The following is a 16,479-nucleotide window of genomic DNA, read 5'->3' on the forward strand; positions in this document are numbered from 1 at the left end:
GATCAGTTTGTAAACGTTATTACGCTTTTATCTTTTGTGGATTTACTCTCTAGTTGCATTTTCAACGAAAGGAGGTCCGACAGACATGCACTTAGTTTTTAGTTCTTACCTTCAAAGTCAACTTTTCTTAGATATTTTAAAAGCTCTGTCCCCTTAGTTGGTTTCATTGCTTCACAAAGTCCTGGTTTTCCATGGCACAGATCTCGGTGCATGTCCCTAAAAGAACATCGGAAATGTAGTTAAATGTAAAGCAACAGCAGCTTTTATTATATACAACTCGTAATCTTGCTTCCTTATTAAATTATACTGTAAAATCGTTTCTAGAGAAATTTACTGCTTTGGATTTTTTACATTTGTAATAAAGAATGTAGCTGTTGGCGTTTGAAATATTTACTAGCACTTCAATTTATCTCAAAATTATCCATGACAACATCAAATTTTAATTCAGAAGAAAATGAAAGTTTATGAAAGTTTTTTCTTTGTAAAGTGTCTGTTAAAATTAATAAAAAACTGAAATTTACTTTCGTGTTTTGCGCTGCGAAAGATAAATTATAGACAAGAAAGCAAGATTACTTTTACATTTATTGTGACATTAATTACATCTTTTGGTGTCTGTGTTTTCTCATGTAGTAACAATTGCTACCAAACTGTATTAGGTTCACCCAGGTCACCGATAAGTGCGACGTCTCTAACAGCTTGAATAAAATCTGGTTTTTTAACTTTTTTACTTTTCTTGTAATTTTTATTTATTTACAAGGAATGAATAAAAGTGAGTCGCCTACGTCTTAATATCATTCCTGCTGTCATAAATTATGCAGTTTTAAATTAGTCATGACAGTAATTACATTTTTCATAGATTCATTAATTAAATTTCAGCTGAAGCGGTGAACTTCCTCATCGCATTGACCTAATTAGATAAATATTATTAGAAAACCGTCAGTAATTAATTTGCATCTATTTGAAGATAATTAGTACTCAATACTGATACACTAAACGGACTTCCAATAATAAACGGGCGGTATGACAACAGCGACATGTTATTGAGTGAAGCACAAGCTTATAATTAGCAGCAGTTATAGTCACCGAACACACAAAATTTATTTACATTATTACACAACCTTCAGTATAGTAACGGAATATAAATAAAGAAATATTATTCAATCATTTTTGATTTTTTGTGACGAATATTTGAACCGATTTACAAAACTAAAAGAATTCGGTGAGAATCCGATCGAGTCAGAAAGAAACGGTCCGCCAACAACAAGGATTTTATCCTCTCGTTAAATTCGGGGATTTAATGGAGCTTTGCCTCATAAACAAAGAGATACAAAGTGAAGTGCGTAAACAGAGAAATAACAAAGCACGCACATTCAAATAGAACAGGGGCAAGTTGGAACAAGACTTTACCATTAGTCCTATTTTTCCTGAAAAACTTACCGAATAGCGTAAGCGAAGGCCATCACGGCATCGGAGACAAACTGCAACTGATCTTCGAAAACTGTGTTCTGACGGGTTAATTTTTCCTTTCCTGTACACAGTTTTCTGTGTTTTTGGTTGTATGGCGTTTTTGAGCTGTTGGGGTAGCGGCATTGGAAATGGTGTTCCCAGAATTCTGAAACAAAATAAATAGTGATTATATGAATATAATTTTTAAGAGTGCTAAAACAGCTTTATATGATTAAGTTTAGTTTTTCTCATAAATTTGACGTTTCTAGTACTTTTGTTAGTGCATTGTACCTTAAGTTGTTTGGCATTGGTGCTTATAAGGATCCCTATGAAATATGAGAGAAGTTTTATCATCCCCTTGGAAGAATTTTCGTTAGCGTCTCACTTAAAATTTTATCTTTATGTATATTGTGTTTCTGTATGTTGAAATGTGTAATTGTGTAGATCCTGTATTCTTATTATTGTTACGAAATAAACCCATACACCGCTCCGGTACGACGCCTATGGATTTTAGTATGTACGGCGACGATGACTCATTGTGGATGACGCGGCCTGGAAGCGATCGGCGCACATCTAGAAGGAAGTATGGATTTAAATGCAGCCCACCTTCGGGAACAATTATTATTCAGTCAATTCAGACCACGAGAGTACAGTCAAGTAGCGCTGGAATTATTTTGTACATAATCGCTGTGTAATCAGTCGTGTAAATTCGAGTAATTAAGAAGTAAATTGTTGAGTTTTACCAACACAAATTTTTAAATACCCGTTCAACGTAACATTATATATATTAGTAAGTGTCTAATACAAGGTTTTTAATTTAATTCCCCATAATAAAGAGAAATATGGGTTTACTCTGTGTCTTATCTGTTAAAATTTAAACGGTGTTAAGACAAATTAAACTTTGCAATTTTACCGGTTCTTAAAATTTACCTGTTATACATATGAAAACAGCGCACTTTTAGTATAAAATTACGTGTGTCTAGTGAGTTGTGACGTAGTGACAGAAAATTTGTGTCAAAATGATTAAATCGAACACCAAATACTGGCTAATAAGAGGACAGAATTTAGTACGGTTACCATAGTAATAAAAAATTTTCCTAGCAATGTTATTCCCAAGCGAAATTAATAAGTGCAAAATTTTTCAGCCAATTAAAATCAAAAGCTGCATTTTTTCATTATGCATCATAAGTACAGAAATATTATTAAAATGAAATACCCAATTATTATAACTAATAATTTATTGGAGATTGCTAAGAATACTGTTAGGTACACATCATAATGCAATAATTTGAATGAAACTGTCTAAATGGAGATATTGTAACTGTGTTCTGTGTCGTATACGATTTTCTTACTGAATTGATTCTCTGGAACTTTTTCTCATGCATTCCAATAATGTAAGTAGGCCCCCATGGAGTGGAAGGGCTAGTTAATACATTATTGGAACGCATTCGAAAAAAATTCCGAAAACAATCATTCCACACGGGAAATTATAAGTGAAAATGTCGCGTTCAGCTAGAACTACGAAAAACAAAAAGAGTTTGTAATTAACTTTTTAAGTGAAAATAAATTGTTACTAGGAGCGAAATGAATCCTCTTCATTTATCGACGGCAAAAAAATTGTAGGAGGAATTGACAAGAGCGGTAAATGAGACTGGCCCCACAAAAACTATCAAACAGGGTAAAGAGGTTTTCATAAATGATTCTAAGAGTGTAGTTGGCCATGGATTTCAAAAATCCCGCTTCGCTGAAATCATGCCTCATTATGACAGTTCTCACTTGTCATTAATGTAGTTTGTAACTTGTCATTTAAAGTCATCGTTTTTATTGTTTTAACGTATGAACTGTGAATTACACTAATTCAAGTTGATCCAAGCTCAAAACAGGAAAGTAGTCGTTTTCAAAACTTTTTCGTACGAAGATTTTGTTTTTGTGCTAGGAAGCGAAGTCTGAAAATGGTTTATATTTATAAGACATTTTCATTCTTATGTCTTATTATCACAATAGAAGAGTGAGGGTATTCTGTAACCACTTGTAAGCAAGAAACATCGTTAGAGCCTCACATTAGAGTGTAATCAACAGATTTGTTCGAACTGGGAAGTGTCAACAAAAGGAAGTCTCTTGGAAGACCTTCAGTATTTGAGGAAGTTGTTGATGAATTGAGACGACTTGAACACGAATCTTTGACAAGAGTTCCTCAGCTGTGAGGAGTTACTGTTGCAACATGAAATTGAACAATGGGTATTGACGAAAGAACATTTTTGAAATGAAAAAGAGAATGAACAATTGCTTTGAACCAAGTGGTGAACATTTTCAGCATTTACTGTGATGTTTAACCGCAATAAATTTGTTTCTTTTTATTGTAATGAATGAGTTTTATTTTTTAATAAGGTATGAATCATTTAGGTAACCAGTTATGCAGTTGAGTGTGGTCTTTGTAATGCGTCCTTGGGCATTTAGTAAAGTTTAAAACTGAGAGGCGGCACGTTTTCATGACCTACTTTGACCCTATAATGATTTATAGAAACCCTGTATGTTTTTAATATAAAACAATTTGAACGCCATTTACTATCTTAGAGCATCAGTGAAATGAAAACTAATATTCGGGGACGAGCTAAGGATGTCCGATACGACACAACTTTCACGGGTGGTGGTACAGAAGTAAAACCTTTGTTGGATTTAGAGCAGCGGCTTCTTTGACTTTTATTGCATTTAACTGTAGAAGGAGATGACCTGCTGGAGGCTAGAGCGATTGTTATCCAAAATCAATTCAATAGCGGCAAAAATTGAAGTGTTCCACTAAAATTTTAACATACATGTACGATACCGAATAGCAAAACTAATTTATAGGGTTGCGAATTTTTAACGAGTTTTAAATTTCAGCAGATAGTTAATTTGCAGAAGAGACCCCATGGTAGGCTATTTTACGAAAAAATATTTTATATAGAGCTTGGCATTAATCCGGGGATTTAACCAGTCTTACGTTTGTTTCAAAGGGCGGTCTGACTTGACTACATTGTCACGCTTGCAACAAAGCTTGAGTTCAAGTCAACACACCCTTAAGGCCAGTCGGTACGGTTTCTGAGTGGAATTTTCGGTCTATTTTCAAACTGCAATATCTCCGTTTTTAAGAGATCTATGGTTTTGAAATTTTAAATATGTGTTGTCCATAAGTTTTTTTTATATAAAACAAGGCCAATTTTGTTAAAAACAGTTTGTGATCATTTTTTCTTCTAATTTCAGTGAAATTTTTGCGTAATATATTTTTAAAATTCAACATCTCAATTATTAAAGGAAATTTCAGAACACGGTTTTGAACACTGTTTTCAGCTTAGAAAATTCCAGAAATCAATCACACCAGATATATCGTCGATTTTGTTTTGTTAGAAACGATACACAGTAAAAAAAAACTTCTGTCATAGAAGTTGCTAATTTTTTATTTTTACTCAGTTCTAACAAATAAAGTCAAAAATAGACCTAGTACGATTTCTAAAGTTTTGCAAGCTGAAAACAGTGGTGACTACCCCGTTCCAAAATTTCCATAAATAATTGAAATATTGATTGTTTAAAATACATGATGCAAAAATTTCAACAAAATTTAAAAAACAATTGACAATAAATTGTTTAAAAAAAACTGCCCCCGCAGTGATGTAGTGAAAGTTACATTTAAAATTTCATAACCATAGGTGTGTTACTAATGGAGACATTACATTCTGAAAACGTAGCGGCTCCTCTTAATCCTTAGGCCGGCGCCGGCGGATAGTTGGTATCTGGACTGTACGGCAATTTACAATCTTTCAAAAAAAGTTTAGTACTAGCAAAATTGAAGTTAGCGAGGCGGAATTCAGCGAACTGGAAAGTGAAACCAGAGATCTCTATAGGAAAACACTATAGAGAACCAAATTAGTAAAATAGATAGACCAAATCAGTGGCGTAACTACCGGTGTTCCATGTGTTCGCTGGAACACGGGCCCGCTGCTTTAAGGGGCCCGGTCCGGTCACACAAACATTTTTTTTATTAGATTTTTTTATATTATTGCCCAAACTACATCCCGAAATAAAAAATTCGAAAATGTACGGTAATCCCAGGATCGATCGTTCATTGGTATTTACGAATTTTTTGTTGCAAAGGGCTGGACTTTTGGCGGCATCTTAATATCATAGACTCAATAAACTCATGTTTTAGCGACCGACACCGGCGGTCGAAAATGCAGCAGCATCTGTTTCTAATAAATCTGTCGCAGTGTCGCAATCCCATTGTGGCAAATCTAAGACCTCCTGTAGTAAATTATCAATCTTTATCCGACAAAAGTATGATTAATTTATGATGCAAGACAAGAAAATACTTAAATTTTGTCCTCAGATCTACAGTGAAAATGCATAATAAGACGTGAAAAAAAATTCTGTTTCAGTTGTGTTTTATAAAAACTTTCGTATTTTCAAAACTATTTTAATTTTGTACTTGTGGTGCTTTTTTGGAATAATAAAAAATATGTCTGATGTATGTTACAACTAATTTTTTAAGTCGAAAAAAAATTGGACTGGGAAATTATTACAGAATGACGTACCTGCACTAGTTTCACTGAAATTATCACAGCATGTTTCACTTTTCTTACAATACCTCTTTCGGTGGCTTCAGCGGAAAGATCTTTTTCGAAATTACAAATGACTAAAAATTTTTTAAGAAACACAATGGGCCAATGCAGATTATCTTCACTGAATCTCTCAATTGGAAATCAAATTGCCAGAAGCTTAGATGTGTCAAATTTTGTATCAACTTGTGCCCATTGGAAAGCAAGAAGAAAACAATTTTAAGATTAAAAAAATGGGCATTTTTATCTATGCTTCTATACTTCTATACTTACTTATATTATAAAGCTGAAGAATTTGTTTGGTTGAACGCGCTAATCTCAGAAACTACTGGTTCAAATTCAAAAAAGTCTGTTTGTGTTGGCTAGTCCATTTATCGAGGAAGGTTATAGGATAATAACATCACGCTATGATCAATAGGAGCGGAGTAGCAATGACAAATATCGGAAAAACGGAAAAATTATTCCTCCTTTGATAGCTTACGTTGCTTACACTACTTAAACGGTTAAAGTTACATAAAAATCATGTATGATGGAATTGTTCCCTTCTAAAAGTTCTAAGAAAAAGTCCGCGACAGCATATGTCTTATATATGTATCTTTTAAGGTCGACTCAGTATAACCTTTTTTATGATAATGAAATTTGTTCTAAAATAATCTAATATAAAATTCTGGTGTCACAGTGTTTGTTACCAAACTCCTCTGAAACGGCTTGACCGATTTTTATGAAATTTTTGTGTATATTCGGTAGGTCTAGTAAACTATTTTTTATATCCCTAAGTGATAAGGGTGGCCTACAAAAATTGTTTTTTTAATTTTTTTGACAACATTTTTTATTTTAATTTTTTTAAGAATTGGCATCAAAAAATATATATAACCCTAAATTTTCACCCTTCTACCACCAACTCCCATTTTTTAATAACGGTATGAGTATCTTTGCTTTCAACCACAGATGCGCAATAGGGTTGCAAAATGGGTATTAAATATAATCATTGTCGTACGATAAATTTTTATGTAGCAGTATAATTTATAATTTAATTTAATTATATTTATATGTAAGTATTTTAATTTAATTTTTTATTTAACTACCAAAATATTCACTAGAAATGCCAAAACAAGGTTTGTCGGGTCGCCTAGTTTCTAATATGTATAATTGCATATATTTTAATTATGTATTCAGGTAATTATTGTATTTTGTGTTTTTAATTCAGTGTTTCAGGTACAATGATTTTAATAAAACGTCAGCCCTAATTGCAATCTACTCATACTTTGCTCATTATACTCGTATTTTTAAATATTTTATTTCGCTGTTCATTAGGGGCCCCACAGTATTGCAGAACACAGGCTCGCAGTTTGATTGTTACGCCACTGGACCAAGTACCAAAAAAATCGTGAAGTTAATTAAGGAAGGGAATAAGGTAACGAACTAAGTGACAAATAAGACAAATAATAAGAAAAATAGAACAATAAAAAATGTTAGACATCCAGAATGTTTGAAAAATATTCAAAACCGAATATCAATATATTAGAATATAACCTTGAGACTGCAAAACCGATTGCTCTGAAATCTTGTAAATATTTTAAGGTTATCTTAGTCATGGTAAATCATTAATCAAAATATATTTACTTATCCCCTGCCCAAAAAATTGATGACGTCTTCTAAAAATTTTGCAGAATAAATCCTGTCCAAAATGTGCAAAATAGATGAGACTATACTTGTGATTTTAAAAGTTTTTTAATTTTTTATACAGAGTGACTCATAAAAATGAATTAATGAGTCGTAGCACTGTGGGATGTGCGATTATGAACTTTGTTCCAATAAAGATAAAGAAATTCTAAAAAAATACACTTGAAAAGACAGGGTACAAAGGTAACTGCATGCACCCAAACTACCCGAGACTGTTTCAGTCTGACTCTGGGAGAACCAGAAGATATAATATGCAACGAGGATGTTAATATGACAAAAAGGTGAATAAGTCGCAAGTGTTGAAAAAACGCCTGCGTGCAGTCCCCACTTTAGAATATTTAGAAAGGAATCTTTACTATAAACAGTGCGGATTTTGGGAAATTCAGAACTTAACTTAGACAAGTAGCTTTACTTGTCCTTCGTGTTAGAATTTGTCGCTTTTAATGGAGTAAGACAAAGGTGTATCACACTAATGTTCGAAGTCGCCAAGAAAGACTGAGAAAATATATGTGGGCCGAAAATAGCAATAAAATACTCCCACACCATGATGTGCCAGAAAAAATGTGATTCGTCCAAATCGTTAAGACCGCTCGCAAATAAGTACCTTTCGAATTCACAACTCGTTCGTGTGGATTCCAGAATTGAGCCAAAGATACTTCTAAGCTAATATACCCAGATGAGTTGAGACCAAATTACAGTTGCGACGTGTGGTAAATGATGGAAAAAGGCATTAGAGAAAGACGGGCTGAATACTAAAACAGAAAATGCAGATGTATTCCCAATCAGCAAAGAAGCCAAATCCATAAGGAGAAAGATAGGTATCGCGCGAGCAACATAATTTGTTATTGAGTCACCATTGACAAGAGTTTAACTTCTCGATGATTTATAAACCACACTAATAAATGTCAAAAAATGACTAATGTATAAGCAAAAATGGCGCACACTTTTTAATAAGATTTTTAATAAATGCTTGATGCTCTTTTCGGAAAAAAAAATAAAGAAACTAAACTGCGGATTTTTAACTTTAACTAAACCAACTAAAATAAAAAATCCAAGTCTTGAAGTGGAAGTGCTGGAAAGAAAAGGTATAGCGCGCAAAGACAAAACAAGAGAGAGCTTAGGGACAAAACCGGTGTTACAGCTAATCGAAAGCAAACACTTGAGGTGATTTAGACACTTAATGCCTATGTCAGTAAATCAACTCGTGGAAAAGTCTGAGAAATAAAAGTTACTGGAAGAAGAAACAAGGAGAAACCAAACATGAATTGAAACAATGGCGTGTTACAAACATTATCGTGGAGACGACGCAGCTGGGAAAATTTAAAAAATATTATAGTCAACTGAAAGGATTGAAGAAAATTACGTCGTGTGACGTAAGGAGCTACTCATACTTCGACACCCGAAAGAGTAGCAGAGCCCTGGGATTAAGTATGTAAGTGGAGTGTCTAACTGACGAAGCCAAACTTTCGATTCTCTGTCTAGCAGAGATAGCAAAATCTACTTGCAATTATCTGATTAAATTGGCCGTAAGTTTCAGATTCTAACATCAATCATTTATCATCAATTTTCGACACTAACTCCTTCTTCCTTTTATGGTTATACACTTATGTAATTGAAGAGATAGACAATATCGAATCACTTCATTTAATTATTACTTTTGAAAATGAAGTATTAGTTCAGTAGTGACATGAGTCTTAGAAACTGGATATTTCTTAACATACACTCTCCTACTATTTTTATTTTTGCAAAATTTTCGGTAGCAACTAGTATCAATAATACCAGCAATCTAATCTAATTTCTAAGAAAACTATATATCATATAGTCAATGAATTGTAGGTATTATCCTAACAGGTCTGCGAGATCCTACTTTTAATAAGGGCACTTTTAAATTAAGATATCCAAGGTAGAAAGCTGCAAAGCTTTTACTCCCGTGCTGGTTTCGTGCGGTAGGAGCAAAAATCGTTGTTTGCCGCGATTGCATCCGCTGGCGTAAGCGTGGATATTTTCTCCTGATATTAGAGAGCGTCCTGTTTCATCTCATGTATTGTATAAAAATAAAAAGGAGCCTGGATTGTTATGAATTTTCTAAGGATCGATAGAATGGAGAACGCACATTGTAGGAACAGAACTTTCCTGAGTTATATTCTTGTTGGGAGCTGCATACGCAAAACTAAAATTCTATTTATTAATCTATATAACCATTTATGAAATTCCACTGGAAATATTGTGAGATGTTGTAAATTCACTAATGTTTCGTCTAAATATTTGGAGCTTTAGAACAAACATTTCTAAGTAGTGGAATTTAATTTGGGAATTGTTCCCTTCTGCGTTTAAATAAATAATGCAACCTGCTCGTTTTGTCTACTGAAAAACAAACATTGGTTTAGTTTGACTATTCAGTGAGTGGAGTTGTTTTGCAAGATTTACTAAACCTAAAGCGCTTTGAGGTTGTACTGTTGTCTCTGGACGTGGAAACACATTTCCGGTGAAAAGTGTTTATGTTGGTTTCAGCTGGAATTGGTTGAGTTTATTAGTCTGGCCACTTTCAAAACATATGGGATACATTTTATTGTGACAACATTAAGTGTAAAGATTTTAATATATTTTTCAGGTTTTTTAAAAATGTTATGGACAAATCACTGCTACTTTTAATTTGACTTGCGTTTCTTCATTTTAAAGATTTTTGTTTTCTTAGTAAAATGCTACAATATTATAGATGGTCAAGAGATTATCAAAATTGTTAATTTAATTTATTATTTAAAAAAAAAAAATATCGTAAAAACTTATACATTGAGTATCTCAAAAAAAAAATCATATTTAATTTCTCTGATATTATCGAACAGAACTATTCATTTATAATTAATAATTACGTAGTATCAAATTATAAATGTCAAAATTCATATACCTATTCGTAATTGCCGAATCATTTGGACTAAAAGCTAAAATAATGGATCCTACTAGAGTTTCTAAATGGACAGCAACCGCCGTTGACAATATTATCACCGATTTGAGTGATGATTCGTGCTCGTTTGGAATATTGGAACCAGGATTATCTGATCACAGTGGTCAATATATTTGTCTTCACGCAGTCAGTAATATCGTCCGTAACAATTATTATTTTAGCAGACCAGTAAATGATATGGGTCTAAGCAAATTACGTGATCATCTCATATCCGTGGATTGGTTATCTATGCAAACCAATTGTGATGTTAACACTTTTGCTACATACCTAGTTACAACATATCAGCGATTGATCAAACTCTGTTTTCCGCTAAAAAAACGTATCATATCCAACAAATGTACCATCAGCTGGTTTAACGACGACTTGCGACGTATGAGGGATTCAATTGCTGCGATCAAAATAATTTCTGACTGTACCCAAGACCTTAGTGATAAAAAAGCGTACCAACAAGCAAGATCCCTTTATAAAAAATCCATAATGAATGCTAAACAAAACGCATACAGCTCGTACATTGCTCAGTCTGATAATATTCCCAAAGACAGCTGGCGATTTATCAACTGCTTGCGAAATAAAAATAAAAATAACTCCAATCAGAAAAACACAAAATTTGACGCTAATGAATTTAACAGTTATTTTTCCAATATAGCTGATGAAATTCTAAAAGGGATCGACAAAACTGACGTACGTACACCGGATATTTTGTTGAATACCATGCCTAAAATTTGTAATAATTTTTTCTTAGAGCCTACATGTGATAACGAAATTTCAAATATTATCAACAACCTAAAGAACTCCAACTGCACCGACGTATACGGTATCAATTCTAAAATTCTAAAAGAGACCGTGAGTTTAATATTAACGCCTCTGACTAACTTTTTTAACGAATGTCTTGGAAGTGGGGTGTTTCCTGACAGCTTGAAATTTAGCAAAATTATACCTATCCAGAAAAAGGGCGATGCGGCTCTGCTTGACAATTATAGACCCATTAGCATTATCCCAATCTTTGGCAAAGTTTTAGAAATACTAATTAAATCACGACTGACCAAATATTTTGAGAAATTTCGCGTAATCAACGAAGCACAATTTGGCTTCAGATCAGGCAAAGCAACAACGCAGGCCTTATTACGAGTTATGGAACTTGTAGTCGACGGTTTAGAAAATAGTGAAATTAATATGGTCACACTTTGCGATCTAAGCAAAGCCTTTGACTGTGTCAGTCATACCACGCTAATGACAAAACTGGAATTCTATGGTGTTAGAGGCATTCCACACAAGCTCTTTTCTTCGTATTTATCTAATAGAAAGCAATGTTCGGCAGTGAATAACATGCAATCCGCGTTTACAACAGTAAAACATGGTGTTCCGCAAGGGTCCGTTTTAGGGCCCCTGCTTTTTATTATTTATACAAACGATTTCTATAATTTTATAACCAAGAAAGCGAATTGTGTGCTATACGCCGATGATACCTCACTAATCACGTCAGATCGTTGTATTAACAGTTTACTAAACAAAGCCGAAACAGCGCAAAAATATGCAGACATCTGGTTTGCCTCTAACTCTCTAAAACTTAATAAAAATAAAACACAAGAAATCTTAATATCATCCAATAGCAACCTCGTAGGGAACTCTGACACAGTAAAATTACTAGGTTTATCAATTGATACAAACCTGTCCTGGTGTGACCATATCAAATGTCTGGCCAGTAAACTTTCCTCCACTATATTTCTTTTAAGAAAAATGAAAGAAATCGTTAATTTTGGAGCACTTAAGTCTATCTATTATGCGCTTTTCCATTCAAATATGTCTTATGCTATTGTTTTATGGGGAAACTCGCCATTATCTATTACTATATTCCGCTTACAAAAGAGGGCCCTTCGTGTGATGCTGGGTTTGGGTTGTCGCGAGCACTGTCGTCTTTTTTTTATTGAGAATAATATATTGACCTTTCCATGCATTTTTATATATTTCACGGTAATAGAAATTCACTCAAATCGTAGTGATATGATTCATCAGTATCATATTCATAAATATAATACCCGAACAGCTGATTTGGTAAGAACAAGACGTTTTAGATTGACGAAGACAAAAAATTTGTCCATTAACATATCCTTATACAATCACCTACCCCAGCGCTACAGAACTTTATGTGGCTCTGCTTTTAAAATAAAGGTAAAGAAACTTCTCCTGCGTCATGCCTTTTATAGTACAAATGAATTCCTAGAGTATAAGTTTTAATATGTACATTGTGAGTAGTTTACATCAGTCCATGGACTGTTGTTTTTCTAATGTTGAATCGTACTTGTACGACATTTTACTGGTTATGTTTTGTATTTTTATTATATTTTTTTTGTTTGCTCTTTGACCTGTGTAAATGCTTTGTATATTGCACAAATATATCTATCTATCTATCTATAACAAAAAATGCATCTCAAATACAAAGTTTTCTTAAATAACTGTACCTACTTGCGATTTTAGTAATTTAATTTTTTAATAAATATTTAACAAAAAGAAACATACAATGACATTGTTTTACAAAGCAATATATTAAAAAATTGATTAAAATATGATTTTTATTTCTTGCCTTAGGAAATGTGATGTCATTTGAATAAAATTGAAAGTTTAATTAAAAAGTAGTAAATAGAAAACTTCAAAACATGTTCTAGTTCTCATGTAAATAAAATGAAATAACTTTTATAACTGTAATAATTATACCCAAAATTATATTTTGAGAAAATCTAAAATGGCTAACGATTTTATTATTAATGCTTGTCAGAGAAAATAATAGTTTCTGAAAGTCTTCTAAAATGAAACAGTTTTCAATTACTCTTGAGTTTGCTTGCGGAAAACTCGACAATAAAGACTTCAACGCAGGCCCTCCAGTATTTTATTTATATTCGTACATTATTTGTTCCATTTGTCGGTGGATCCTATACATACACTTTAGAAATTCTTTTGTTTCTATTATCTTTTCCTATCTTCCAATGTTATTAATGTATTCTTTTGTTTATGGACGTTATAAAGCTGTTTTCGAGAAGAATAATTAAATATGAAACTTTCTAATTTATTGGATTTGTAAGCTTGGAAACCGGTATTAGGTTGATTGAGTTCAAGCGAAACTTATTAAATATGAAATTAAAAAAATTGGTCCAAGGATACTTCGACAGAACTTCCGTCGCACCCACAGACGAAAATGAAATCTTTAATACATCGTATATTTAAAGTCGTCCAATAGTTGTGATATCTATGATGTAAATTTAAAAGTTGCAAAGCATATTGTTTCTTTATTAGCAAAGCCATTATCGCTCCTAATCAATAAGTGTGTTGATGAATCCGTCTTTCCTAGTTGTTTAAAATTTAGAAGAGTAATTCCACTTTTCAAAAAAAGTGATACAAACAACCTAGGTAATTTTCGTCCTATAGCAAATTTGCCCATACTATAAAAAATTTTTGAACTAGTCGTCAAAGATCGGTTGGTAAATTTTTTTGAGTCAAACAAATTATTTGCACGTGCGGTTTCAGGAAAAACAAATCCACTATTCTAGCAATTTTAAACATGGTTGAAAACATGCATACACCGTAAATCACGATATTTTGAGATCTTATCTATTTCAACAGATTACAAATAGTAGTTGAATAAAATAATACATCGAGTAAAAAATGGATATTGGAGTCCCACAGGGCTCAATCCTTGACCCTATTTTCTTCTTAATTTACAATAATGATCTTCCTGCCAACATTAAGTGTTAAAAAAACAGTCTGTTAAATGTGCTATAGAATGGTGGAAAGCTAACAAATTCACCATAAATCAACACAAAACACACTCAATAACATTTTCTCTTAAATACGACTTAGATACTGTAAATTCAGTTAGATATCTTGGTTTCGTGCTCGATAGCAAAACTAAACTGGTGTGCCCACAGCGACTTTCTTTCAAAAAAATGAAATTCGATAGTGTTTCAACTGAGAAAACTTTCTGTATACTGCACACTAAGCGGAACTACCACATTTTGCCACTCGAACTTCTCTAGTGTTATTTGTTATGGAATAGTATTATGGGAAAAATGTAGTCATGCCATTTGTATTTTTCGCATCCAGAAAAGAGCAGTGCGTTCTATGCCCAATGTTAGTGATCAAAAAGTTCACTGTAAACCACTATTTCGACAGTTAAATATTCTGCCATTGTCCTGCATGTACGTCCTTAATATTTTATTGTATGGCTACGGTAAGCTGAAGATCTTTCATAAAAATTCTGACTCTTGTCATTACAGTACCCGAAATTGCAGTAAATTTATCATTCCTAGTGGTGATTGGATAAGACCCTTAAGATAAGATTTAATTCTATTAAACTGTTAAATGCTTCACCCCAATAAATCATATCACTTAAAGTTAGTAGTAAATTTAAGGCTGTAGTTAAGGCTATTTTGTTATCTCACTGTTTTTATAGTTGCAATGAAGCACGCAAAGTTTGTTCAATCTCTTTCAAAAACAAAACAAGAAAAGACCACAAGATTTTTTCAAATTCTCTCAAAAATTAAATTCTAGAAGCATCTAAGGTCCCCTCAAATTTTAAAAACAACACAGTCGAAGCCCTCAAGACTTAAAAAAAAATTAAACAGGAATGAGCCTAAGATCTTTTTTACATTTTTTTAAGAGATTACGGTGTACCGAGATTTATGCAGACCTTTTTAAAATAAAATTTCAAAGTCACTCAAGCTTCTTTTCCATCTTTAAAAAAATACAAGGATGATCCAGATTTTCTTAAAAAAAAAGGCACTAGATGCATCTAATATTCTGTAAAACACTTTCAAAAACAAATCAAGTGGAGACCACAAGCTTATTTCACATTTTTGCAAAAATAGAACACCAAGATTCCCTCAAATTGTTAAAAAAAAAAACAGTCGAACGTTTCCAAAAATTTAACACCCATGACAATGGCTCCAAAATTCTTTTAAATTTACTTAAAAAAGAGACTACAGACCACCGAGTTGCATTCAAACACTTTTAAAAACAAAACTGCAAAGTCAATCAAGGTCCTTTTCACTTTTTAAAAAAAGCACAAAGGGTCTCGAAGATTTTTACGAACTCTCAAAAATAAAACATCAAGAGCGTCAAAAATATTCTCAAATTTAAAAATGATACTCGATGATTTTTTAACTTTTTCAAAAATTAAACACCAATGGCCCAAAGATTATTTTACATTCTTTTAAAAGAAGAGACTAAGGGACACCGAAATTATTCAAACTTCAAGATTCTTTCCATTCTTTAAAGAGTAGAAGAACATTTTTTTAAGACACCAGGGATCACTAAGATTCTTTCAAACTTTTTCAGAAGCAAAGCAAAAGGGGACCACAAGATTCTTTCCCGTTTTTAAAAAAGAACACTCAAGTTTTTCCACACTTTAAAAAAAAAAGATACTAGGGATCTCCAAGATTCTTTCAAACTTTTTCAAACCTTTGAGTTAAGTTTTATGGTACGACATGTCCATCCTTTCCGAAGAAGTCGTTAGAAAGTAAATTGCGACTCAAGCGTGCTTAGCTTTTTTTGTTGGATTTCAAGTAAACGGCACAGTTTTATAACGACCATAATGGATAGGCACAAAGGCAGAGAAGCGTCTTGTTCAAGAAATCCCGTTATCAAAATGGAGTGGTACGATTTCCTCGCTTTGTAGATATGTAGGTATGTATTTTTTGATAAAAGAAAAGGTTGAAAATTCGGATAGCTGACAGCCATAAATCTAGTCTACAACAGATGGAATGAAATTTGTGATTCCACCTAGGGGAAACCGATTCACAGGTAACA

At 32.9% G+C, this 16,479-nt stretch overlaps 1 protein-coding gene across 1 annotated transcript in view; it reads right to left on the bottom strand.

Annotated features, from left to right (window-relative positions):
- Positions 1–16,479, bottom strand: part of LOC135125784 (metabotropic glutamate receptor 2-like) — a 1,169,526-nt gene that overhangs the window by 99,468 nt on the left and 1,053,579 nt on the right. Inside the window, exons 11-12 of the mRNA XM_064051468.1 lie at positions 1,438–1,612; positions 110–216 (exon numbers count right to left, since the gene is read on the bottom strand). Of these exons, the coding sequence (XP_063907538.1) occupies positions 110–216; positions 1,438–1,612 (282 nt within the window). The remainder of the gene's footprint in view (positions 1–109; positions 217–1,437; positions 1,613–16,479) is intronic.

Source organism: Zophobas morio, unplaced genomic scaffold, assembly GCF_036711695.1.
Source record: "Zophobas morio isolate AGI-343-1 ecotype UQ-CSIRO unplaced genomic scaffold, CSIRO_AGI_Zmor_V1 ptg000009l, whole genome shotgun sequence".
In the NCBI taxonomy this organism is placed as follows: Eukaryota; Metazoa; Arthropoda; class Insecta; order Coleoptera; family Tenebrionidae; genus Zophobas; species Zophobas morio.